Here is a 24,931-nt window from a genome sequence, read left to right on the forward strand (position 1 = left end):
TTATTTACCATAATACTATGTAGACTCATATTTCTTCAAGATCTTCACTTTTGTTCAAAAATTCTTGGGAAAATTATGGCTACATGAGAGCATTCTATAGTTCCCCTGTAACTTGTTAAGGCATGTTGGAATCTTAAGACCTTGTAACAAGGTGAAGTCCATCCATAGGACACATGAGATTTTCTGTATAGAGTCAATCTATATAGTCAGTTATAGCTGTCTCACCCTAGCCATATGCTATATCTGCATCTCTCTTCTGCCTTACTAAATCTGTCAGAATTAAGTAGAACCATGGAAAAAAATCATCTTATTATAATACTCAGGTGATGAAAACTCTCCTTAAAAATCTGTTACTTTCCTTGGTAGATAATATAAATAAGTTATCTTTGCTTTTAAAGTAGATGTCTGGTTATATAGTACATGAGGCATACTACTGCAGGACACAGACCTCTTGTTACTGTGAAGTATCATGTCCTAGAGTCCTGTTCCAATGACTCAGTGATTTGGAGTAGAAGCTTTCTGTATGAGTAGTGACTTTAAGTTAGCTTTTTATAAGATACCTGCTCGGCCATTATAAACCTTGTAGTTTCACTCAAGTCTGTTAAACACCCTGGACTGCCTTTTAAGAATTTTCTTGAGGTGATGCTTAGAATTGTTCCTGGCTTTTTTACTCGCCTTTATCTTTAGCAACAGTTTTTTCCCCACTGTGTTTTTCTTGGGAGAGATGGGATTTTAAAGTGTCTGAGATTTTAAAGTCTTTGGAATAATGTGGTAACTTTATATATCCCAGCAGAAAGTTTCTACCACTCTCTCTTATCAAAATCTGTAAAATTTGGTCCTGACTTAAAATTCAATAAGATCACTTAGTTCCCTAGACTGGATGGAGATATCTTTGTGAATCAATTCTGCATCAGTAACAGCTTGATTCAGAACAGATATCAGTGCAGCTGAAATTAGAGGTTGTCTTGATCTTTTGAAAGTCATATTGCATGAAACAGAACATCAGAACAAGAGGCTACTTCATGTTTTGAAACTGACTGCAGGAACAATTTTTTTTTTTGTAGGAAGAGACTTTTTCACAAGCTAATTCTCAGTCTGACTAAGAGATCCAAATTCTTCTTATGAGCTGCCTTACTGCTTTCTGCTTTACAAAATACTTGCAGGTCCTGTAATTTCTCCTTGTTGTAGTCCCAGAATATTTTCTAGCACTCTTGTATATTTATTTTATATTTTGCAATGGGAGAATTCTTTTAAAAATGGCCCCATATGCCACCATATGTGAAGTAGACAATTTTTGTCTTTTGATTTGGCTTGCTTATTCAGGCATTATTTTTTTTTTAGAATTTTTTGCTTTTTTTATTGCTGTAAATATTAGTAAGCATTTGGCTTTATTTTTAATGGCAGACTTCATTAGGCAGCCATTAACAAAGATTTTAGAAAGTATCAATCCAATAACATTCATTCAGATTATGTGTGATAACTAACATTTGCAATGCCTTCAAAGCCTATGAACTTGCACTGAAAGCTACAATTGAAATTCCAGAACAATCCAGACAGTTGCTGTGCTCTGGCTGTTCAAGAGCTTTCGTCAGCAAGGCACAGAACTATTGGAATGGTTCTTTAACCTTCTTGTAGTAGTACAATGGGGAATTGTCTGAAGCATCTTCCCAACATTTTGATCAGTAAAAGCATTGACCAGATTTGCATGTTCATATGTAAATGCCAGCAAATAAAAACTGATGAATAGACTATGAACTAGGGGAAAAAAAAAGATAATAAAATAGGAAGACGGTTGGAAATCACTGACAGTTTCATTTGCCTGGACAGCTGCATGACTGTATAGTCCAAGATGGAAGACGGGTAACAGTAGAGAAATATGAAACACTTTAAAATTCCTTTGAAGTTCCAAATCGGTTTCTTTCAAGAAATAAGTGTCAGAGCAGTTGTAGCTCTATGTGACCTGTCAGTCATATAACAGTAGTTCACAAAGAAGTCAAATCATTTGCAGAGGTTGCTGTATTAGGAAGCAGAGCAGGTATTTGTTTTCAACTTCCGTAATCTTGAAGTCATCACTACAAGTAAGTAATCTGTTGCAGTTACAAGGTATTGGTGCAAATACCTAACTGTCACTTTGCTAGGGTCTCCAGCTGATTGTTTTACTAATGCAGAGAGAAGTTCTTTTAAACTTTAAAACTTGTTTGATAGAATCTGTGCTAATGAATCTACCCCATTCTTCAGCCCAGAAAAATAGGACAAAATCATCTTACTATTAAAAATACAAGAGTGACTTTTAACCAGCCCCTCTGCTTGTAGCAGACTTCCTGGTGTTGAAACAGAGAGGCTGGGTACTCTTACTGCTTTTGTGGGTCGTAACATTGTTCTGGGTTTAGCAGTAGCAGTCACTTTTCTTCTTCTTAGTAGCTGGTGCAGTGGGTTGCAGGGGACTGTGTTCCGGCTGGGATTAACCACGACAAAAGTCCAGAACATTGCCTGTATTATATGAGTCTTGATTAGACTGGAAATGAAAATTTAACCTTAATCTTACAAGAGAGACATATATTTCCAGCGTGGAGAAAGTCAATAGATATTTTTCCTACTGTTATTTGGGATGGGGGAGGGAAAGAAAGAGAAGAAAATAAAAAATAGAAAAGAAACAGTATTTAACCTGCATAGTAGGTGGGTACACTTCACAGCCTGCTCCTCTGATTGTCCAAACCAGGGGAGCTGTCAGTGCAGAATGTCTTCCTTGTGTCTGACCTAAATCTCCCCTGTTTTAAGTTTGAACCCACCAGAGCATACAGGGTAGTTGCTGGATCTGATGATCCAAACTTTTGGCCATGCCACAACTGGGATCCAGTCATGGAGGCTGAAGTTCCACAGCAGCGTCCATTCAGACAGTGCAGCCTCCACAGCACTGGAGAGGGATGAGAAATGTCTTTCAGATATGATGGGTGGATAGCACTCAGTTACTAATGACCTTTTCAGTCTGATAGTTGATCTTATCATACAGTTGGTGACATTTAGAAAAAAAAATAAAGTGAAATTTGGAGGAAGAGAACAGAGAAATATGTGAACTGTATGAAGATGGAATGCCTTGGGCAACTTTTGCCACACAAAAACTGAAGAAAGAATAGTGCAACATTGTACAAAAATGGTTGTGTTCTACAGTCTGAATATATGACATCAAAGAACCGAATACTTTTAAAAAAACAATATTTGCACAATGGAAGGGCCATTTTACCTTTGAGGCAGAGAGCAAAGGAACACTTCAGGGATGGCCTTCTATAGAATTGAAATTTAATACAGAAAAATTAAATGCCAACATGGCTTCTGTCAGTCGAGCATTATGTTTTGTTTTGTCTTCTATGCTACAATTACTGAAACACTAACATACAATACACCATTATAATCCATTTCTTAAACAAAATTAAGTCAGATATAAGTCAAAAGTAGACCTTAGCAGCAGAATAAACAGCAATTTAGAGCAGAGTTAATGGATGAATATGAGGTATCTGAGTTTTGTCCAATAAGTTTTCAGTTTTTAGTTGGTACTTTGGTAGGCAGATGCTGAGACTGCAACTCAGTGTGTTTAATGAAAGGATCAATTAACTAATTGACTTTCCCAATTTCAAATCTAAAACATCGTGAAATAGTAAGTGTCATATAATATTTCTGTGCCATCTGACCCAGTTGAAGATATTTGATGGGAAATTCCTTTACAAACAACCGAGAAAAAAGAGACAAGGATCTGATGACTTTTTTTACATTATATTTCAAAAATTATTTACCTTTAAGTTGCTTTTCTTGCCATAGCAATTTTCAGTCTTCACCATATATCACTAGGTTATTACTATTATATTAGTTTAAAAAGTACAGAAAGGTTTTCTATTTATGAAAATGTCTTACATGTTATATACAGCACATTGATATGAAAAATGTATTGTAAGAACCCATGTTCTCCAGGTGTGGAAATGAAACAGAGAAAATAAAACCCCATAGGCTTTCGAAACTCAATATGCTGCAGAAGGACTATTTAGAATAGCTTTGTGCAACGCTGATCCTTCTTGCCACTTGATGTTGCTTGCATGTGTTTAATTTAGAAGGGCTTATTTTATGGACTTGAGTCCATAAAAAATGGGTAACTGAGTATGGGATCTGCAGGTTGAAGTCTGTTCTTCTGTGAATCACCACAAATAATTATCTGTCCCTTAACTGAAATGTGATTAACAATTCCATCTATGATTTACATCTGACACTATGGTCTGTGTTATGTCCCCAAAGGACAGCCACAGTAGGTCTACAGTGCTAATGGTGTATCTACCCTGCAGTCACCAGCCACTGGCAATATGACAGCTGTTCACACAGGCATACACAACTTGGTGGTACTTTGTTGGGAGCCAGCAGCAGCATAGCCTTGGCAGCATGAAGTTCAGCATGGCAAGTACATCTGCTTGGGGGCCTTGGCAAATGCTAAAGGCTCGAGGGCAGTTCTGCATTGCGTTATCTATAGTGTGGTGGTAGCCCAGGATACCAGTCTGTGCTTGCCAGTCTTGGTAGTTTTAGGCTAAATCAACACAAACTACACTCATAACTTTGTCTTCAATGCAGAGTTATTCTAGGGAGAGTTGGGTGAGTGAACTGAATAGATAGGGCTCAATATATACACATTCCAGTAGGCATAGTTATTTTCACCTTCTCTGAAGGGCTAAGTAGTTACTCTTCTAAAAGGAGTTGAAAAAGAGCAATCCTTTTATTCTGGTATAATGTTCTACTATCTCTGATGACCAGGACAGCTGTTTAGTAATTGTTTTCATGTTTGCAAATGATTAATATGTACTGTCTTCTTCATCAAGCAAAAATATTAATGGCATTCGATAAATATTACAACATTTTAGAGTAATCACAGAGATACTCTGTAAGTTTATGGATGCCTAAGTGCAGTCTAACACTTAAACGCTTGGGAGGTCTTGAATGGCATGTGAATGAGCACTGATATTGTAAATTAGTTCAAATCAGAAAGCCAGCTGCAGCATATGCTACCATTTTATATAAGTGTGCAGTTCAGGCTGTGCTTTGTCACTGTCTGCAACAGGCCTAGAGTGTAACCTGCATGAGTATGTTTTCTTGCATTTCTTTCATTTCCTTGTCTTAAAATGGGAAAAAAAAACTATATCTAAGTGTGAAATTCCTTTATGGTAAATAGGCACTTCAAATGCTATTTGAAACTCTATTTAGACATTGCACAGTCTTTCAAAATATTTCCCAGTGTAACATTCTTTTCAAGAGACAGAAGCAAACGGTCTGTGTACTTCATGAAAGACAGCTATTCTAAAGCTATAAAGAAGGGACAAATTCTTCTGTTCTAAATTTGGATAGCCAAACCTGGACAACCTTCTCTTCTGCAGAACTATATAGCTCTGCCACTTTTTATTATCAATTATTTTCTCTAGGTGGCTGAGTCCAATATTGTTATTCCCAAGAGTTCAACAAGCCACTGATGTTTTATGCAGATTATTTTCTGCCATTGTTTTCTTTCAGTTCTGTCTGTGCTGCTCTTTGCATCTTTCCATACTGTTTTCTTTCCATATCAGCCAATTACCTGGTGAGCACTGACATTTCATCTTGCAGTAATATTTTCTGAAATATAATATGAATAGTAACCAATCAGATTTCTGTAGACACAGAAATGTCTGTATATGAAGAGGAAGGGAAAAAATATCTTTCTGCTACCTATTATATCTGCACATAGTGCAGTGCAGAGTGGCACAGAGGATGTTAATTTAGAGCTAACTTGTGTAACAAGAACAAACTTGGATATAAGGAGGAAATTCTTTCCTGTTAGGGTGGTGAGGCACTGGAATAGGTTGCCCAGGAAGGTTGTGAATGCTCCATGCCTGGCAGTGTTCAAGGCCAGGTTGGACAAGGCCTTGAGTGATATGGTTTAGTGTGAGGTGTCCCTGCCCATGGCAGGGGGGTTGGAACTTGATGATCTTAAGGTCCTTTCCAACCCTAACTATTCTATGATTCTATGATTCTATGATTTTGTTCAGATCTAACTCGAATACCTCTACACAACACTTTTATGTTGTATGGGCTTACTGTTGATCACCAGTCACCTGCAAGTTCTCCGTTTGGGATATATTGTTAACAAGCTCAAATACTACTGTAATTTTTTGGTTTCTGAGGCATTTTACATTGTGAGTACAAATTAGCCCTGTCTCATTGTTTCAGACTTCCCAGCCCAGCAGTTTAGCAAGATGCATGGTTTGTCTGCAGTTCTACAACATTATTTTGTCATTTGGTTTGATAATCTCACCTATTTACTTAAAGAAAAAAAGAAAAAAACAGAAGTTAACATTTGTCAACTAGAAGTTCTTGTAAATAGTCTAGACCCTGAAAGAGACACATATTATAGATGACACATTCTGTTTCCTGTTCAGTCTTTCATGAGCTCAGTAATCATGGGCAAGTCACTAAGTCTCTCTGCTTTCCTTTCATGCACTGGTGAAACAGTTGTGGTAAGAATATGCTAAGATGGTTTAGATAACTTTTCTAAAGTCATTGAAACCTTTGGAAGAGTTGGAAGTTTTGTGCAAGTCATTCTGTGGGTGAAGCTGAGGAGCTAGTAATTTGGATAGGATAGCAAAACAGAGTAAAATTAATGGAAACCAAGACATAATTTATATACTATATCAGTTAGAAAATGTCATTGTAAAAATTTAGGCAGTCTGGTGACAAAGATAGTTTAGGTAGCATCAGGGAGCAGTTCCATAGCTGATTTGTGGTAATACATCCCTGACAACATCTGTATCTGTGTCCCTTTCCTCTTACAGTATCGGTCAGGACGGGATCCTCAGCGAGGCTCAGACAATGTTTCTAACAAGTCTTCGGACAGTGATGTCAGTGATGTCTCTGCTGTGTCACGGACAAGCAGCGCGTCACGTTTCAGCAGCACAAGCTACATGTCTGTCCAGTCAGAGCGTCCAAGAGGAAACAAGAAAATAAGGTGAGCACAAGGAGCTGCAGTGCCAGCCACAGCCGTGTAATTTAAGTAACTGAATATTTGTCAGTATTTGTATTTGAAATTAATCCTTTGTCTAGGTTGAGATTTGTAGAGAATTTGCAAAGTACTTGTTTAAATGTCTTTTTCATCTAATGTTTTTGAAGTCTTCATGGTATTTATTTTTAGCCAAGTTTTGTCATCTTGGGGTATACTAGCAGACACTAAAATAACAAGCATATGCTGTCAGCAAGCATTTGACACACTTGGATTTTCACTTTCTGAAAACCATTTTAAAAAATACTTAATATGGCTGAAAAGACAGTTTAACTTGAAAAATTGTGATGGTAAAGTCAGAGACATCTTAATTTCTTTTAAACTGGAGCTGCTGAGCTTTCACAGACTCTTGTTTAATACTTAACACTAGTCCAACTTAACTGTAGACATACAACCACTGAACTACTCTTCAATAAGATGTGTTGAATGTGCTCCTCAAAATGTGCTGAACATAGTGTGTCTGTGAGCAAAACAAAGTCTCCTCTGAGCCCTGTGCACACGTAGAGGAGCTTTGGCTGTAAAAGGAATGAAATACCATTTTTCTTGGAAGGTGTGACTCACCTTCATCTTTCATCAAAATTCAGTGTCAGCCTATATTAACTTGCAGAAAATTGTCTTTTTGAGAGAAATAGTGCATTTGAAAAGATTGTTTAAACATCTGCTTATGAGAGCATTGTTAGGACCCCATTGTTTCTGTCAGAGTTTTGTGGACATTTCTTAATGTGATGTATTGCCATGCAACTTTTATTTGAAGAAGGACTTAGAGACTGTCCTAAGAAAACATACCATGGTTCTGTAGTGTATGCTGGAATTTTAGACAGCATGGTTTAAGTTATGACTGCTTCCATCCTTTTATTTAATTTCTTTTGCATTTCCATTCTTTTGAGTCACGCATGCCCTTGTCCATAATCTTTTTTTTTTTCTTTTTTTCTTTTGCATGCTCTTTGCAATATATGTTGACTTCAGAAGCACAAGGGATATAGAGGGGAAAAAAGAGGGAGGGCTGGAAGGGGATGAACAAGATGGAGTATTTCCTGAGGAGGAAGAAAAAGAGGAGGAGGAGGAAAAAGCAAAGGAGCAAGAAATTAATGAAAAAGGGGAAGGGCAAGAGGTGACAGAGAATTGTGATCAGGAGGAAATCAAAGGATCAGGGCATGATGAAAAAGCTCAAGAAGATCAAGCTGAGGAAGGGAAGGAGGATGACAGGTAAAATGTACTTCTGTTTCTATAGACCTATTCTGCCTCGTGTACCATGACCCTACTTGTCTTCCCACCCCCCTTTTTTTTCCCTTTGCTTAGCTTATAGTTTATGTTCTCTATGTTGGTTTTTTTTTTTTGTTTTCAATTATGACACTTCCATATTTAAGCAAGTTTCACTCTCAACTTCAGTGAACTTTTTCCGCATACCAAATGGTGCACTAACTTGACTCATTATTACGCATGCAAATACAGCATGCTATTTATTAAATTGGTTCAGACTAGAGTTTGGGTTTGACTGCAATAAACAACAGGAGCTGTAAGATTCCTTGTTATATTCCCTGCTTGACTTACTATTTCAGGGAAAAACCTTTTATTGGGTCATACCAATATCCAACCCATCTTTACTTTCATTTCCGGTAGTACTAAAGAAGAGAATTTGGATTTTTTTAAAACCTTTTTTGTGTAGGCTGATAAATATGCATATTGTTTGACAATAGACATGGATAAGCAAAGTCCCCCCGGTTTTTGTTGTTCCAGTAACTGCCATGGTCTGATGTATTGTGGCGGAGTTATGGGCCACTGCTGCTGTATTGTGTGCAGAAACATTTCAGAGTGATTTTTTCTGGTTTTATTAGATAATATTCTAGATTTATATATTTTACCACAATTCCTTTGAAACTTGACTTTTAATGTAAATAACTGACATTTTGCATTGCAAAATCTATGTAATTTGAATTAAGAGAAAGACAATATTTCTTCCTTCTTCATTAGGAAAAAATTACCTTGAGGTTTGCTGAATACTTTTGAACCCCTTCTCACCTACACAAGAATGGCAGAAAATCTCAGAAAACAATACTTTCTTTCAACCTGCTAGTTCTGCACTACCTATAGATAACATGCTTGTAAAGCTATGCTCATGCATATTAGGGTAAGCACAGAGCACTCTATGTCAATCCACTTTCTTCCTTGCTACAACTTACATCTGTATGTGCCTACAAATTCACACACACGTGAACATGCACAAAGCAGAGGTGATACCAAAAGAGAATCAAGATGCATAATGTCCATTCTGGGCTGGTATGGGCCAATATAGCCATACTACTGCTTTTATACATTGAGTGTCAGCATTCCTTCACTTGTGAGTGCATTTTATTATTCAGCAAAGTCAGCTGTTTAGAAGCAGCTGCCTTTAACGCTGCCTTGGCATACATCTTCCAGGAGCTACTGAATGGAAGTCTGGGAAAGGATGTTTTAAAGACCTTTTTCTTTCCTGGCTCCTACTACTCATTCATTAAGAATGACAAGTTTAATGGATCTGGAAGTCCTGCTTCTCAAAAAGCGTAACCTTATTTCTGGTTTCCAGCTATCACTCAGGTTATTCTTCAGCAAAAATGCTGTCCCTCACAGAAAGTAAAGTTCTCTTTTAGTAACAACTTCTTGTTTCCTGTGCCAGCTTGTTCCTCTGCTTGTTAGCTGTTCTCTGCCTTCAGGAAGAAGCAGCACAAGTTCAGGAGTCCCTGCTTGATAGAACAAGATATTATAAAATGACTACTGTTTGTATTAGATTTTGGCTCCCAACAAATCAGCCTCTAGTTTTATTTCCCGCTATGCCCATTTTGCCCACTTTTAGTCTGTAAGTTATGAACAAAAACAAAAGTTTCTCTTTATCTACCTTCCTTTCCTATGGTACAAGAAGTGCTCATCTTTTTAGTATTTTCTGAACATTCTTCTGACAGCACAGATTTAGTCCTGTATAGGTACAGGTACAGGTGTATATATACATACATATATATAACTCACCATCAAAAATTATCTCGTTAGGGATACATCCTACCTCTTGATGTCACTATGCTTATATACTTTATGAGTTACAGTAATAGTCACACTAAGGACTTTAATCTGCTGAGATCATAGGTAGATTCAGTGTAACTTAAATCCCATGCCTGTTTTAAAGAGTCCTTCAGTGCAATAAACTGCATTAGCTTTTGGAGCACTGGAGCACAATAAATCAATGAACTGCAGCATCAGATTTTGCCTTCATTAGACTTTGTAAAACTAAAGCTTGGCATATGGTTCACTTATAGGGAAAACATAATTATGTTTTTTCTTGGCAGTACATGTTAGTAAACAGAAAGCATGGATCAAGCTTCCCTGTTGTGATTTTTAAGGATTCCTTACGTACAGTTCCCTGATGTTATTTCGTGTTCCAGCTCCCTGATGACATCAGGGACAAAAAAAAGCCCTCTTAGAGCTAATGCGTGGGAATTCATCACTTTTATTGCAGGAAATCTGTTTAAGACTGCTCTAAATCTTAACTTTTCTTAGCATTTTTTTAAAAGTATCAATCCTAAGGCATCCTAATTCTGATTGTCATGACAATTTTATCATATGAATACACAGCAACTGTAAAGACAGCACAGGATTTCGCTGTTCTACACACACTGGTGACATACAGAAAAAAAATTCAGCCCCTTTTCCAAGCACATAGAGTCTGTCATGAAATGATGTAGGAGTCCAGAGATGGAAAACCAGGAGAATTAAGAACTGTTCCACATGACAGGAGCTGGTTACCATACGGGGCTGGGGACAGCTTGACATCAGGGTTGATTTAAAGAAAAAAGATAAGATAGTTTTAGGAGTGTTTCTGGAGAGCTCTTTTCAATCATTAGAAGCAATGTGGAAAAACATGAGTTGCTTTCTAAAAATATGTCAGATGGATGATAGGGGAAATCTGATGAGCAGCAGGAGTTGATCTTTCAGTCTTGAATGTGAGAAGGTAAATGTGATAGGGTACAACTGCTAAAATACTGGAAAAAAAGAAGAATTATGTACAAATGGATAAAAGACTCTTCAGTGGTGTCAGACAATAGGGTGAGAGGCAGCAGGCATAAACTAAAACACAAGAAGTTCCACCTGAATTTAATAACTTCCTTACTGTGAGAGTGACTGAGCACTGGCATAGGTTGCCCAGAAATGTGACTGTAGTTCCAGAAATGATGAAAGCAAGACAAGTTTCTGTGTTACTTTCTAAAGGACTATGCTAAAGCATGTTTCTGTGCTTTGGGGAAAAAACCAGTGATGACCAGGTAGCCAGAGGTAAGAATAAGGAAGGAAGTGTGGGAGAAAAGGAAATCAGAAGATAGCATCAAATCAAACAGTTGAGGAAGAGATCCAGTGAGAAATTCCTGCATTCATGACAGGAGCAAGGGAAGAGAAATGTATCAAGAGAAGAATGCAGGGACACCACAGAAGAATTGGTCATGTGTTTTGCTCTGTATTGGAAGAAACCGATGACATCACGTGTGAAGAAAAGTGAATGCTAAAGGACAGCTGAAGAAATGGAGCTGGTTAAGTAGAAAAATGACACAACTGAGGAAAGAGAACTTGTGTTAGAAAAAGTCAGATAGGATGTAAATTTGCAGAGGCACTTGAGGACACATGAAATAGAGTGCAGGATGTAGTTTTAAGTAATTGATTTCTTCAGATACAAACCTTTTTATCTTCCTAATGCCTTTTCATGCTCTCTATGCCCCTTCCCTTCTTGGGTTTAAAGATTCATTTCAAATTCACTTTAGTTCTTTTTTGTGTCATTCAGTAAAAAAAAAATAATAAATCTTTAAAGAATTTAATTTCTAGGTTTTAAAACTGATTCCTAATGAGTGTTTGTTCCTTAGCTTTTCATTATATTGTAATCTAGTATTTCAGTTTTTATGAGCCTTCCACTGTGATTGCAGCTATTGCCAGTTAAATGCAGTGTTTTGCAAAGCTGGATGAAAAAGCATGTTGATGCAGTATGCGCAAGCTCCTTGGAGTGGAAACCAGTAACTGGTTTTGAAAATCTGTATTCTGGTAAAAATACCAAAAGCTGTGACTCGGACTTGAGAATCCATTTTTGGTGTGCATACGCTGTTTGGTTTCTTAAAGCTATTTCAGAATTATTATAATGATTGCTCCAACTGCACTACTAGATGAGAGAAGTTAATTGTGCCTTAACCTTTTTAGCCAAATAAGCCATATGGTTTTAAAGGAAAGCTGTAGCATGAGACTTTTGCCACTGCATGATCAGTTCTTTACCACAGCTGCAGTAAAGGCAGTCTTTGCTCCCAATAATTACTGATAGATAGATTAATAGATAGATAGAAAGATAGATAGACAGACAGACACAGACAGGCAGACAGACACACAGATAGGTTCACCCACTGTAATTTAGAATCATAGAATCATAGCATAATTAGGGCTGGAAAGGACCTTAAGATCATTTAGTTCCAAACCCCCTGCCCAGCCTGTAGCTGTGCGTGGGATTGCTCCTACCCAGGTGTTGGACCTTGCACTTGGCATGATGTCATGGTTTAAGCCCAGCCGGCAACCCAGAACCACGCAGCTCCTCACTCATTCCCCCCCACTTCCTCCCCCCGCTCCTGGAGGGATGGGGAAGAGAATAGAAAGAATGTAACTGCCACGGGTTGAGATAAGAACAGTCCAGTAACTAAGGTATAACACAAAGCACTGCTGCTGCCACCAATAATAATAATGATAAGGGAAATAACAAGGGAAGGGAATACAACCGATCACCACACACCGACCAATACCCAGCCTGACCTGAGCAGTGATCTTGCCCTTCTGGGTAACTGCCCCCAGTTTGTATACTGGGCATGACGTGCTGTGGTATAGAATACCCCTTTGGTTAGTTTGGGTCAGGTGTCCTGCCTCTGCTTCCTCCCATCTTCCCCTCCTCCCTGGCAGAGCATGAGACTCAGAAAAGTCCTTGGTCAGACTAAACATTACTGAGCAGCAACTAAAACATCGGTGTTATCAGTGCTGTTCCCAGACTGAAAGTCAAAACCACAGCACTGCACCAGCTACTAAGAGAGAGAAAAATGACTGCTACTGCTGAACCCAGGACGCATGGTTAAACTTCATGAGGTTGGCATCATCCCACCTCACAAGTGTGTCAAGGTCCCTCTGGATGGCATTCCTTCCCTCCAGCGTATCAACCGAGCCACACAGCTTGGTGTCATCGGCAAACTTGCTGAGGGCGCACTCAATCCCACTGCCCATGTCACCAACAAACACGTTGAACAAGACTGGTCCCAACACTGATCCCTGAATATATATAATATATGCACATAATATATATTATATATATAATATATAATGGACAGAGTCCTTGTACAAAAAGCAGTAACTGTATTTTGTGTTCTTCTAACATAACCTTCTGTTTACTTTTGCCTAAATAAGCAGAAAGCTGCTTCCCTGTTGCAAATCTCTGAAATCAAGGGACCTAAAATAAAACTTTTGTCAGTACGACTGCATTAGTATTATTGGGCTGAGTAGAGTCTGTTAGCAAATTTTTGCCCCATTTGAAGCCCAGATTCGAAGCTTTTGGATGTAAACTTTTCAAGTTTAGTGTTCCAGGGTGAGGCAAGTCTTCAAAAGTCGTAAATTCATATAGCTGCTGAGTCTGTAGCAACACACACCATCAATAATTTGACCATTTGGATTCCTACACTTTTGTAGATGACATACAGAACAAAATTACTGGGACTTCTGGAAATATATTACTGAAAAGGGCCCAAAATACCAGTGGCTCAGAAAATAATTATATGAATTCATATACTTGTTCTGAAATCTCTACTGAGAGTAGAATACAAATCATTTAATAAATCTAGCAAATTCACCTGTTTCTAAGTTATTTTTCACCATCTGTCAAATCTTAGAGACTCATTTTTTCCTGCTATTTTGGAGTAAATGCAAAAGATGTATAGACTCCTTTACAACTAGTAAACTTATTTTGATCCACTGGGAAATAATAAAGTAATGAATTTGGAAGTGCACATTATTAACAGGTGAACAGTGAACATACCTCATTTGAAACAGCCTGCCCCTTTGATATATGGTGCCCAGCAGGAAACTTGGATATTTTTTCTTTGACAGCAACACAGTATCATTGAGACTGATCCCTTTCCACGAAATGCAGCCTGCATTTTAAGCTCTATTGAGTCAGATCTGACCTGTAATGCAGAAAGCACTGATGTACTCCTGTTACTGAAGGTTATTAAAAAACAGCGCATCAGTAGTTTAAAGAAAAAAAAATACAAGACGTGCAGATGGAAAACCCTATAGACATGCAGGAAAGCAGGAATGAAGAGAAAAATCAAAATGAGGATTTGAAACAAATACAAATGTTGAAATTAGGTTTTTCACTTCTAAATGTAAAAAGTGTTTAAAAAAGACTCATTTTCTGAAGATATTTAAAACCAGGTAGAATCATAAATTCTTCATTAGATAGACTTTTTTATCACTGTCTGCGTATGATTGAACACAACAGGTCTGCAATAGCAGCAACTAAGGGTGGGGTAGAAACTGATCAAAACCCAAGGAACTGAATATTGAAGCTCATCAGGCTTTTTTTTTTTATATTATAATTATGTGGTTCTGTCTTAGTGCTATATATTTTCAGTATTTTTACCTGAGCATTATTTTAGTAGAAAAAAGATTCTGTAAAATTAATATAGTTCATGTTCTGAATCCTCTAAATGTACTTCATTAAAAATAATTAATAAGCTTATCACTTTGCCTTCTAAAACCAAACATAAACTCCTTCCTGTTACTTCAGAAAAGTATTTCTAAAACATAGTTATTGGGTTTGTGCCAGTGCATTTGAAACACATTGCCAGATTCATCTCACGAGTATTTTATTTTAACCAAGGGTCAGGGACCCAGTGCTTTTCTGACTATTGTGTCCTTAATACCTGTGCTAAGATGATGCCCCAGTGGTTTGCCATTTCCCATCTGCTGATTTTAATGTTATTTGATCAAGCATCTGAACAGTTTATTTTAGTACTGTTGCTGTATCCGCATGGTGTTTGTACTTATGTCAGTCTAAGTCCATAACGTGATACCTGAACAAGCTGGGAGATGTGTCACGAGGTGGCTCTAGTAGGAAATAGCAAATATATTTCCCTACAAATACCTCTGGGATCCCAGCACTTCCCAGATCACAGCCATAATATGGGCACAATTACTATGGAGGCCTATGGTAAACAAAAGGAGCTTTTCTCCAACAAGCATGATGTGCAAGGTGCACCTTGCCTCATCAGGGAGTTCTGATCATAGACCAGTCCTCCCCAGGTCAGAAAAACAAAGTTCACAAATTTATGTTCAGAAAGGTGTAAGCCATGTTTCCTCACATTTTCTTTTTATGATGGTTTTAATTTTTCTGTGTGCTTTTCTAATTTCCCTCAGAGGCCCAACGTGACTCAAAGTCATTTTGTGAAAGTGACAGGAGTCAGACAGGCAAGATCATGATGTCCCAGATAATGTTTCTTTGGTTGAGGTAATTATGGCTTCAGATCTCTTGCTCGTGTCCATTTATCTCTCAGTCCCAGAAGATCAATTCCGAGAGATGCTATACATTTGCGAGATGTTAGCAGCGCTTATTCTGACCCTGATTTTTTGGAGTCCTCAAGCAACCTGAATTTAAAAGGAATGAAGGAAATGTCAGAGTTACTTTGTTCCTTAGTTGCCGACTGACATACATATACACATAAGCAGTACAACAAGCATGAGCATACACATACAGTACTGATCAAAGCAATCCAGTCTTTCGTGAGTGAAGTGTAGATGAAACTATAGTGAAATCCATTTTGACTGAAGGTATTTTTTTTTAAACAAAGTCCTTTTAGGACATCTGGCTCTTCCCTGTGTATTATGTGATTTTCCCTTTAATGTAATGTCACAGTAGCACATCCAGTTCCTGCACATCTGTCTTCCAGCGTTTTCTGTCAGTGTGTTCTCTAAGAAAGTCTTACATGTAACTAATTGCAGTTTTGCAAGTAAAGTTAAATCATGGTTCCTCTTACCCTGAGGCAATGCATGATGTCTCTTATCTCTATATATTTTTGAGCATTTCTGCCTTCAAGTCTGAATTTTTTCTTACTTTCCTAACTTGATTTTACATTATTTCTCTAATGGTTTTAGGTCTTGGAGAGGTAGTGGATTTAAAGTTTGGTTCATCAAATCACTGATAGCTTTTTATTTCATGGAGTTCTTTTCTGCCCTTCAGGGAGCAAATCTGGGCAGTGCTAAGCAAGTTTGCAGTATAGCTTGTGAATTAGTCAGCAATGTTAATACAGAAAACAGAATAACCCTTATCTTCCATTTCGTTTTGAAATTTAGTCCTGTTAAAAAGAAACAACAAACCAACACTAGGTATGACATGGAAAAAGGTATACAACTATTAATTTATAATACTAAAGCAGTGTGCAGAGCTTGATATCTATCAGAGTGGGGAAGATGCAGTTCAAGTCTACCTATGTACTGTAACAGGTGAGGTAATTCTGATTTGTAATGAAAGAGAGCATTGAAACCGACACTTCATGTAAAAGTATTGTTTCTTTTATTTTGAAATGTGCACACAAGTTTTCCTTGAATAGTAATATACATAACAAACACATTGTAATCACCGCTTTATTGTTTCCTGCCAACTTGATTGTTACAATTTCAGTAAAATAAACCTAATAATTAAGTCAGTCCAGTAGGTATTCAAGATTTGTATCACAAATGAGTTAACTTGGTAGCTTTTGGCCAAGTGAATCTCAGGAGATGAAGTCGTTATAATTTCAAACCTGCAATGTCTTTCTTTGATGTGAATTGGCAGGTGAGTGTGTGCATTGTCTGGAAGCATTGTTCCCATGGAAATGCTATTTCATACACCACAGCTGTCCCTATAATGCTTTTTTTGTTAAATTTCTTGAGCAAATTAATGAAATGAGAGCCTCTCCAATTGAGTTAAGAGGTGTATTAAAAATGGCATTAAAGTTCCTTTCCTGCTTGTAAAAAGCTGTAAACAAAGTCTTCAGTGGGTCTTCCAGTCTCACAAGAGGATGTATTTGAAAATATCTATTACAATGATTGAAAAATTGTTAAAGTTCTTTCCCTAGGACATCACCGCAAACAGCTATACTCCACACTTGGCAAAGTGCATTTTTACTACTGCAGGCGTTTCATTTTTTTTTAGGGATTGTTACGAGAGAACTCGGCTAAATGACAGGGAAGTAGTGATTTTGACTTTGCATTGGGAAAAAAAACAAACCTGCAAGATCCACTAAATGATGTCAGAGTAAATCTGATACTCAAACACATACACTTTTGACAGAACAACAAGATTACATATTTTCATTTCCAGTTCTGCTGTAAAGATGACAAAGAAAATCCTCAAAATTCCCGTGAACTATATACAGTACAATGGAAAGTATTGGTATCTTCTCCTTTGCATGTAAAAATACTAATAATATTGTAGATTGGAAAAATGCTTGTGCTTCATAATACTGGTTTTATTAAAATGCTATTGTTGGTAAGTGGGAAAAAAATCAAGATTTTCATAATTTTAGTCTCACTTAGAAATGGATAGAATAGCATTTTCATTTATTCTTTGTAGAATAAGTGGTATTCTTTGTAATTTACTAGTGATTACATAGTCACTGGGTATAAGGATTCTGTATGGCTCCCTGTGCTGCTTTCTGCTATGGACTGTTATGTTTAAGGGCCAGGGGCTGATTTAAAAGTAAGTTTACTAGAACTTTAGCAGTACTTTACTCCTGCAGAACTCCTCCTGATGTGATGTCGACTTACCAGGTTAGAGCAGATGGAAAAGGAAGCTTTTCTACATCTACCAACACAAAATACCCATCTTTTCAGTATGTCAGTGAGGAAGATGATGGAAGGAAAATCAGGAAGAGGAAGGGACAAGAGGAAATGCTGAGTAGCAGTTATGGGTTATGGGAAATGACCATTCACTTGTCAAGTTTCCAGCTAAGCTACACAGCTGGTGTTCCTGAGACTTACGTTGAGCTGGCAGATGTGTGAAAGCTTCCCTTTCATTATCTTGGACCTTACAAACAGTTGCTTACCTTCTTGGTCAGATATCAAGGAAATGGTCTGTATAAAGCAGGAGATACCAAGACTAAAGCAAAGATCTCCTTATGAAATCTACTTCTCTGCCTCCCTTCTATGAGGATTTCCTTAGGTACTTTATGGCATTCCCCTCTGTCTATGCATCAGCTCCAGAAGGGATCATTTTCCGAGTAGCCAGTCCTAGGAATTATATTCTGAGAAAGTTCTCTGCCAGTGTTTTCTAATCTTTATGTAATTCAGCACAGATATTGTCAAAATGGGAGAAAAACAGGATAGTTACTGATTATCTACTATAATAGGAGTCTGGAATACCTTGAGAGCGTTATCTGATCCCAGAGAATAATTGCACTCCCTTTAAACCGGGTCTTTCAAACAGATCTTAAAGATTAATGTCTTCAAGAAATCCAAAAATATAAAACTGCATTTTCTAGAAAGCCATGTATGAATAGCAGATTTGTACTTGCTTGCTGTTTTTCTCTGAAAGTATTCAGGAAAAGCTTATGAGCTAGAATTGGGTATTAGAGATCAGAATTTGAAAACTGAGATTTGTAGTAGTATCAGTGAATTTAAGGCTATGTCTATACCAGTAAAATAGAGAGGGCCAATAGATAGTCTTGATCATCCATATTGTTTAAAAAATTTCTGTCCTTAGCATAGCATTGTGCTGGACACACCAATAAGGTGCCTCTGATTCAGCCCAGGTACAATTCAGGAGGTAGGATGGGTCAGGTTCTGTTTCCTCTGGGCAATATATCTGAGAAAACCAAGTTCTGGGAAAGATGTAAGCTATCTGTGTGTATGCAGGCTGTTATGGTCAAAGGACAGACGTAAGCCGTTTTATTAACTACTATAGGTATGGAACAGGGGTCTTCAATGATGATAAGAGCCATATTAAATTTCCTGTCATAGATGTCTGTCAGTCTGACTGCCTTCAGCTGGCTAGCATGGTATAATTCTAAGAAAAATACATGTTTCTTAGGGTTGTTGTACTCCACCATTGGCTTTAAATTGCAAATATTTATGGGTATCTTATTCTCATTTCTAATGCCTTATTTGTTTTGAAGAACAAATCTTGTTTGTTGTCTCATGTTTGTTTTGAAGAACTTCTGCTTTAGGTTTGAAAACCTGTTCCTCTCAAATTTATCCATACTGTGGGTGGCCACAGTTAAAGTTAAGAAAATTCACTGTAAAATACATAGGAAGCTGAGATGCCCAACTTGACCCTAACTATCTGGAATAGTTATCACTTGGTATAGTACAAAAATACTTAACATCTCTCTTGAGTTTGCTTTAAGAAGATTGTTTTCATTGATGGTCAGAATTCAGGGTGTATTTTACACTTAACTTTAAGCTGTTACTAATCATTTGACTTGCATTTGAGTACCCCTCTGCTTGTTTGTGAAGCGATTACAGAGAAATGCTGTATTTTAGGAATGGTGTGCAAAATTACTTCTCACAACTGAGAAAAACTAGAACAGCAAGTTACTGAAGTGGAGGACTGAGTAGAGAATTATCCTTTTCCTCTGTTCACTGGAAAATTGAAGTATCTGACTAGATACTTACACAGACAGAGATCTCTCTTCGGTTCTTGGTGTCCTCAGATGGTTTCCTGGATTTAGGAGTAACACAGGAAGTTTCACTCCCATATAAGCTTTGCCCATCACCCTGGCTTGACCACTTAAGCAAAAGTCAGTAACCTGGCTGCCACCTTCCATCTGATATTGCTGTACTCTGGGGGCTGCCACACAGCTGGGGTTCTGTGACTATTTGTTCTTTTCTTGATTCTAGTAAAGAGTGGTTATTATGACATTGCGTGCATGTTATTGGGACTAGCATAGTTGATTTTTTTATTTATTTTTCCCCCATCTGGCTCCATATTGTCTTTGCAGAGGATATTTTTCAGTTTAATATCTCATAAGGCACCTTGAGAACACTGTTTTTAGTGTATATTTAGTCATTGACTCATATAATCTCATAACTTACTTTTATTTAATGTCACTTTTAAAGTATTGTTGTACATTAGTGGATGTGTATGATAATGTTTGTGTACATATAAAGGAAACTTCCAGTAATTTCTGATTCCTGTTAAGAGAAAAGGTTGTAGGATTTACTCTGTTTTACTCTGAAGTCCATCTTTCTGTTATCTCAGAAAAGAAGTAAACCTGACATACAACATTCAGTTATGCTGAGAATAATTAACTTTTCACACTGTCAAAAAGCCGACTGGGTATAAGGGTAGAGTCACTGGCGATGATACTAAGCATATACCAAGAATAATTAGTGAGTGAGGGTTTGGCCAGAAAAGGTTCAAAGTGCTGATGAAGGAGGTTCATGACCACTGCAGATTTACTATGAGGCACTATAAGCCACTCAGAACTCTCTTATGCTTTTATTACACTTATGATACTCTTATGATACTAATTAATAGTACTTATTCCTCAAAGGCGGTTTGTTGTTTGTTTTTTTGAGAGAGGAATTGGGAAAAAATAAAGCCACTGATATGGGATGGCTTTCTCCAGGAGCTGGTTGCTAGTTGGGAGCATGACAAAGGTATCTTTTCTGCTGCTTTTAAAGAGATTAAAAACCCCAAACCTTTAATTAAAGCAAATAGTTTTAGAAACCTACAGAAAAAAAAAAACCCGTCCAGTTTTGTGAATGAACTTCCTTAGCCATTTGCACTGGTATTTGGTATATGCATACAAATCTAAATGTAAATCCCCTGATCCTTATTTGAATTCTCTTGCCTACTTTTTCAGCCGGTCAAAAGAATGTGTCAGAATGAAATCTACCTCTCTGTTGGGAGCTGTACACAGCAAAACTTCAGTTTGTTATATAGAGCCTTTAGACAGCAGCCAAGGAGCAAATTTTTGTAATGCATAGTACTTTCATAGTTAATTTCATAGTGAAATTATAGCAACTTCCTTTGAATGCTGACCTTTTTAAGCACATTGAATTCTTTAATAAGGGTAATTGTTGTAATCCATTGCTCTTAAATAGAATTATACTTCTTGGAAAATGACACATGAGGCAGCTCAAAGGCACATTAGACTTAGGAAACGGGAACTTTGTCCTCAGTGTTTTTTTGTTGTTATTTTATGAGAAAACAGAATATTTCTGTTTCACTGCTATGATATAAGACCTTTCTTCCATGTTAATATTGCTTATAAAGCAATGCCATAATTACTATTTTCTATTTGACAAGAACCCACTGATTTCCTGGAATAATTCTTGAAAAATAGATCATTGGAATAGGTTGTCCTGCAAGCAGTAAAATTATTACTTCCTTATCAGTCCGTGTGTGCAAATGAGCTCCTACATGAAACAACAGAGATTCTATAATGACTTACACTACAGGCTTTCCCACAGGGGCATTCACAAGATCTCTCTCCAGGGATCTGTTTTCAAAACTGTTTTAGAAAGTAAATAGCTCTACTTCTCTGCTCCTGTGTCAAATCTGAACTAATTTTATAAAATATTCAAAAAAGACCTGACAGAAAACAAAGTCACATTAATCACATTTCCTTAGGGAACTTGGGTTCAAAACAGTACTACTGGTTAAGGGGCTCTAATTTCGTGATTTTGCATAAGATCAGGTTGATGACACTAGCTTTTCCTACCACTGTTCCTCCTAGATCTCTAGTTTTTGTTATATGCAAGGTAGTGTTGTTACTGAGAACTAGTTTTTGTGGCATATTGTTTCTGGGAAGTAATCCCTAACAGTGGTAGTTTGAAAAAAATACAGTAGGTTATGTTATCATGGTAGTTACCATAGTGCTAAAAAGATACCAAAATATAGATCCTCATTTTTTGTCTTCCTGCATTCCTCTTTACCCACATCCTATCCCACTCCTGCCTTACTAATAAATATACCAACATGAGTTAGTATGCACTAATATATAACACCAAAGAGAGTTAAAAAGGAACAAGAAAAAAGCTTTCAAGTTACCACTGTGTTCCAGTATTTTGGTATTGTTTGTCCAGGCAAGGCTAGTATGGCTCTTTTTCATCCTTGTTTCATGCCTCTCCATCTGTTGATCCAAACTCTCATTCTCCTCATATTTATAACTTCCTTGAGAAGGACACTCAATTTTTTTTTTGTCTTGATGGCTTATTTTTCTATAAACTAGCTCTTACGCTTTCCTCTGGGTTGTGGCTTAGATCCAAACATTTTGTGCCTACAGGCAGCGGTCAGCTAAGAGTGGAGCACTTTACGGGTGCCTCCCAGATACCTTAAATAGCTGCACTCTTGTTCGAAATCTGATGCCTCATCCCAAATCCCCTTGAATCAGTGAGAAGAGATTCAGTTATCCCTCTGCTTTTGAGGACACTGCATTAATTCCATAGATAAGTTTTTACCAATGGAACATATAATGTAAAAACTTCATGAAGAAGCAATAAAACCTTCGTGTTTTCTAAATAGATTCAGACCATTGTAGGTAAGGGGAAAGGAGTATGGCTATACCCACTAAAATTTACGCTAGAGCTCCAGGAATAGCCTTTGCAGATTTTTGAAAATCTGTTTAAAAAAATAAACGTTGGCTAAAAATTGTTAACCTTTATCTACTGGTGATATAGCACAAAATAATTTCCCTTTGTTTCCAGAAATTTTCCACTGTTTTGTGGATTGTCTGAGACTGCATCTCATGGGACTTTTTAGTGAGGTGCACTGTACTGAACAAAATAATAAAGATCTAAGTTCTCTGCAAGAATTTCACTGAAATATTCTCTATGTATTCTCAGGCCCACATGTGCTCCAGAGTTTCCAGGTCTGGATGTTTGTCCAGACTCCCGCCATGTTACATGTCATGGCAAAATTTGTATAGGTACTGATGCCATCATTGTAGTTTGTCATTTCTGTGCAAAGGAAAGGACCCTTTGCCTGGACCCCTGGGGCATGCTGTGAAATGCTGTGGCAGATCATTTAGATGCAACCACGTATAGCATGTAGAAACAGTCCATAAATGTGTACAAAATGTATATTAAAGTTAAATTTCACTTATACAGTGCTTATACAGGTATTTGTTGCTGAAGCAAGGGAGCAAAGAACGTATGGCTGTTCATTACTGTAGGATGACTGAGCTGAACCAGGTTACTGAAAACATCATTGAAATGTCTGGCTCATAGAATCATAGAATAGTTAAGGTTGGAAAGGACCTTAAGATCACCTAGTTCCAACCCCCCTGCCAGGGGCAGGGACACCTCACACTAAACCATGTCACCCGAGGCTCTGTCCAGCCTGGCCTTGATCACCACCAGGGATGGAGCATTCACAGCTTCCTTGGGCAACCCATTCCAGTGCCTCACCACCCTTATAGTAAAGAACTTCCTCCTTATATGCAATCTAAACTTCCCATGTTTAAGTTTTAACCCATTTCCCCTTGTCCTATTTTTAGTACCAAAGCTAAGCTGCTATATAGAGGAATATAAATTATTGTATGTATGTGAGAAGAAGAAGGGCAGATCACTGACTGCAGAACTTAAATTTCCCAAGCAAAGAATATACATATGATATATAGATGTCCTTCTTTGACACACTTTTGACTGTAATGTGTTTTAAACAATCAGTAAGTAAGAGCTTGGTATTTAAAAAAAAAATATTTATGAGTCAAGTATTTTACAGAAGACCAAACAGGAACACAGAATTAAAGTTTCTCCTTTTTGCTCCCCAAAAAACAAACCCTACCTGTGTGAATTAGCTGCTTTTACCCTCCAGTCTCCCAAAACCTTCCATCTGAAACCTGTCCTTTTCTGTCTTCCCCTTTTTACTCTTGTTTCCGCTGTTTATCCATCTACTGGCTGACAGTGTCTTTACATCCAAAATGCAAAGCAGACAGATGGGCGTCTCAGGAAAGAACATGACCAAGAGCACCAGCATCGGCGGGGATATGTACACACTGGAGAAGAATGATGGCAGCCAGTCAGACACTGCAGTGGGCACTGTTGGCGGTGGTGGCAAAAAGAGACGCTCCAGCATCGGTGCAAAGATGGTTGCCATCGTGGGTCTCTCACGGAAAAGCCGTAGCACGTCACAACTCAGCCAAACTGGTAGGAACTGGACTTTTTTCCCCTCTCAAATTATCATTTAAATGTACATTATGTGTATGTATTGTGGCTTAATCATTTAGATATCCCGTTGGAGTTGCCTAATCAACATTCTACAAATGAAGAAAATGGTCAAACATCTTTTTTTTCTCTGGACACTTAACTAACCTTTTTTGTTTGTTTTGCAAAGATCCTTTTCAGGTTGGACTGAGGCTTTTACTTTTCTGCTTGCTGGAACCTGCTTAAATCACTAATTCCTTGTTTCTCAGGAGCCAACATGCGCTGCTCAACTTCTGATTTGGGGGGATCCTTACTGCAAGTTTCTGAAGGGTCACTGAAATGTTGCAAAATTCTTTTCTTTTGTCACAAATAGTGTTTGAGTCTTTCAATATGGTTTTGTTTGTTTTCACATCTAAACAGGCAGTCTTATTTTGAAATTAAATGATTTTCCTGAAGAAATGATATATTTTATTGCTTTAGGACAAATGGTTTATTCCTTTAAAATTAATTTCTTTTCAGCTTATAAGCATATTCACCATGAATATAAATTTTCTTCATTTCTGTTTGCCTCAATTAAAATTTGATACTGAAATATTCTACCTAGGAAAAATAGAGTTTTTCTGCTTTGATGCCTAAAGTATTTATAAACTTATGCATTTTTTTTTTCCTCCTATTTAAGGGAAAATCCATATAATGCACTCTGAAAAGCTCTCATTG

At 37.4% G+C, this 24,931-nt stretch overlaps 1 protein-coding gene across 50 annotated transcripts in view; it reads left to right on the plus strand.

The window, feature by feature from the left end:
• The window catches only part of RIMS2 (regulating synaptic membrane exocytosis 2), a 448,541-nt gene that overhangs the window by 376,334 nt on the left and 47,276 nt on the right, over positions 1 to 24,931 (plus strand). For 36 of the 50 annotated variants that reach the window (XM_061373356.1, XM_061373306.1, XM_061373310.1 and 33 more), the window contains 2 exons: positions 6,834 to 7,006; positions 23,976 to 24,217. The exons of 10 other annotated variants lie outside the window; for them this stretch is intronic. In XM_061373356.1, coding sequence (XP_061229340.1) covers positions 6,834 to 7,006; positions 23,976 to 24,217 — 415 coding nt within the window. Of the gene's footprint in view, positions 1 to 6,833; positions 7,007 to 23,975; positions 24,218 to 24,931 lie in introns of those variants that run through there. 4 more of the 50 variants (XM_061373344.1, XM_061373350.1, XM_061373349.1 and 1 more) reach the window with 1 other exon arrangement.

Source organism: Neopsephotus bourkii, unplaced genomic scaffold, assembly GCF_033783945.1.
Source record: "Neopsephotus bourkii isolate Nb327-2 ecotype Australia unplaced genomic scaffold, CSIRO-AGI_Nbou_v1 NB_1630, whole genome shotgun sequence".
Classification (NCBI taxonomy): domain Eukaryota; kingdom Metazoa; phylum Chordata; class Aves; order Psittaciformes; family Psittacidae; genus Neopsephotus; species Neopsephotus bourkii.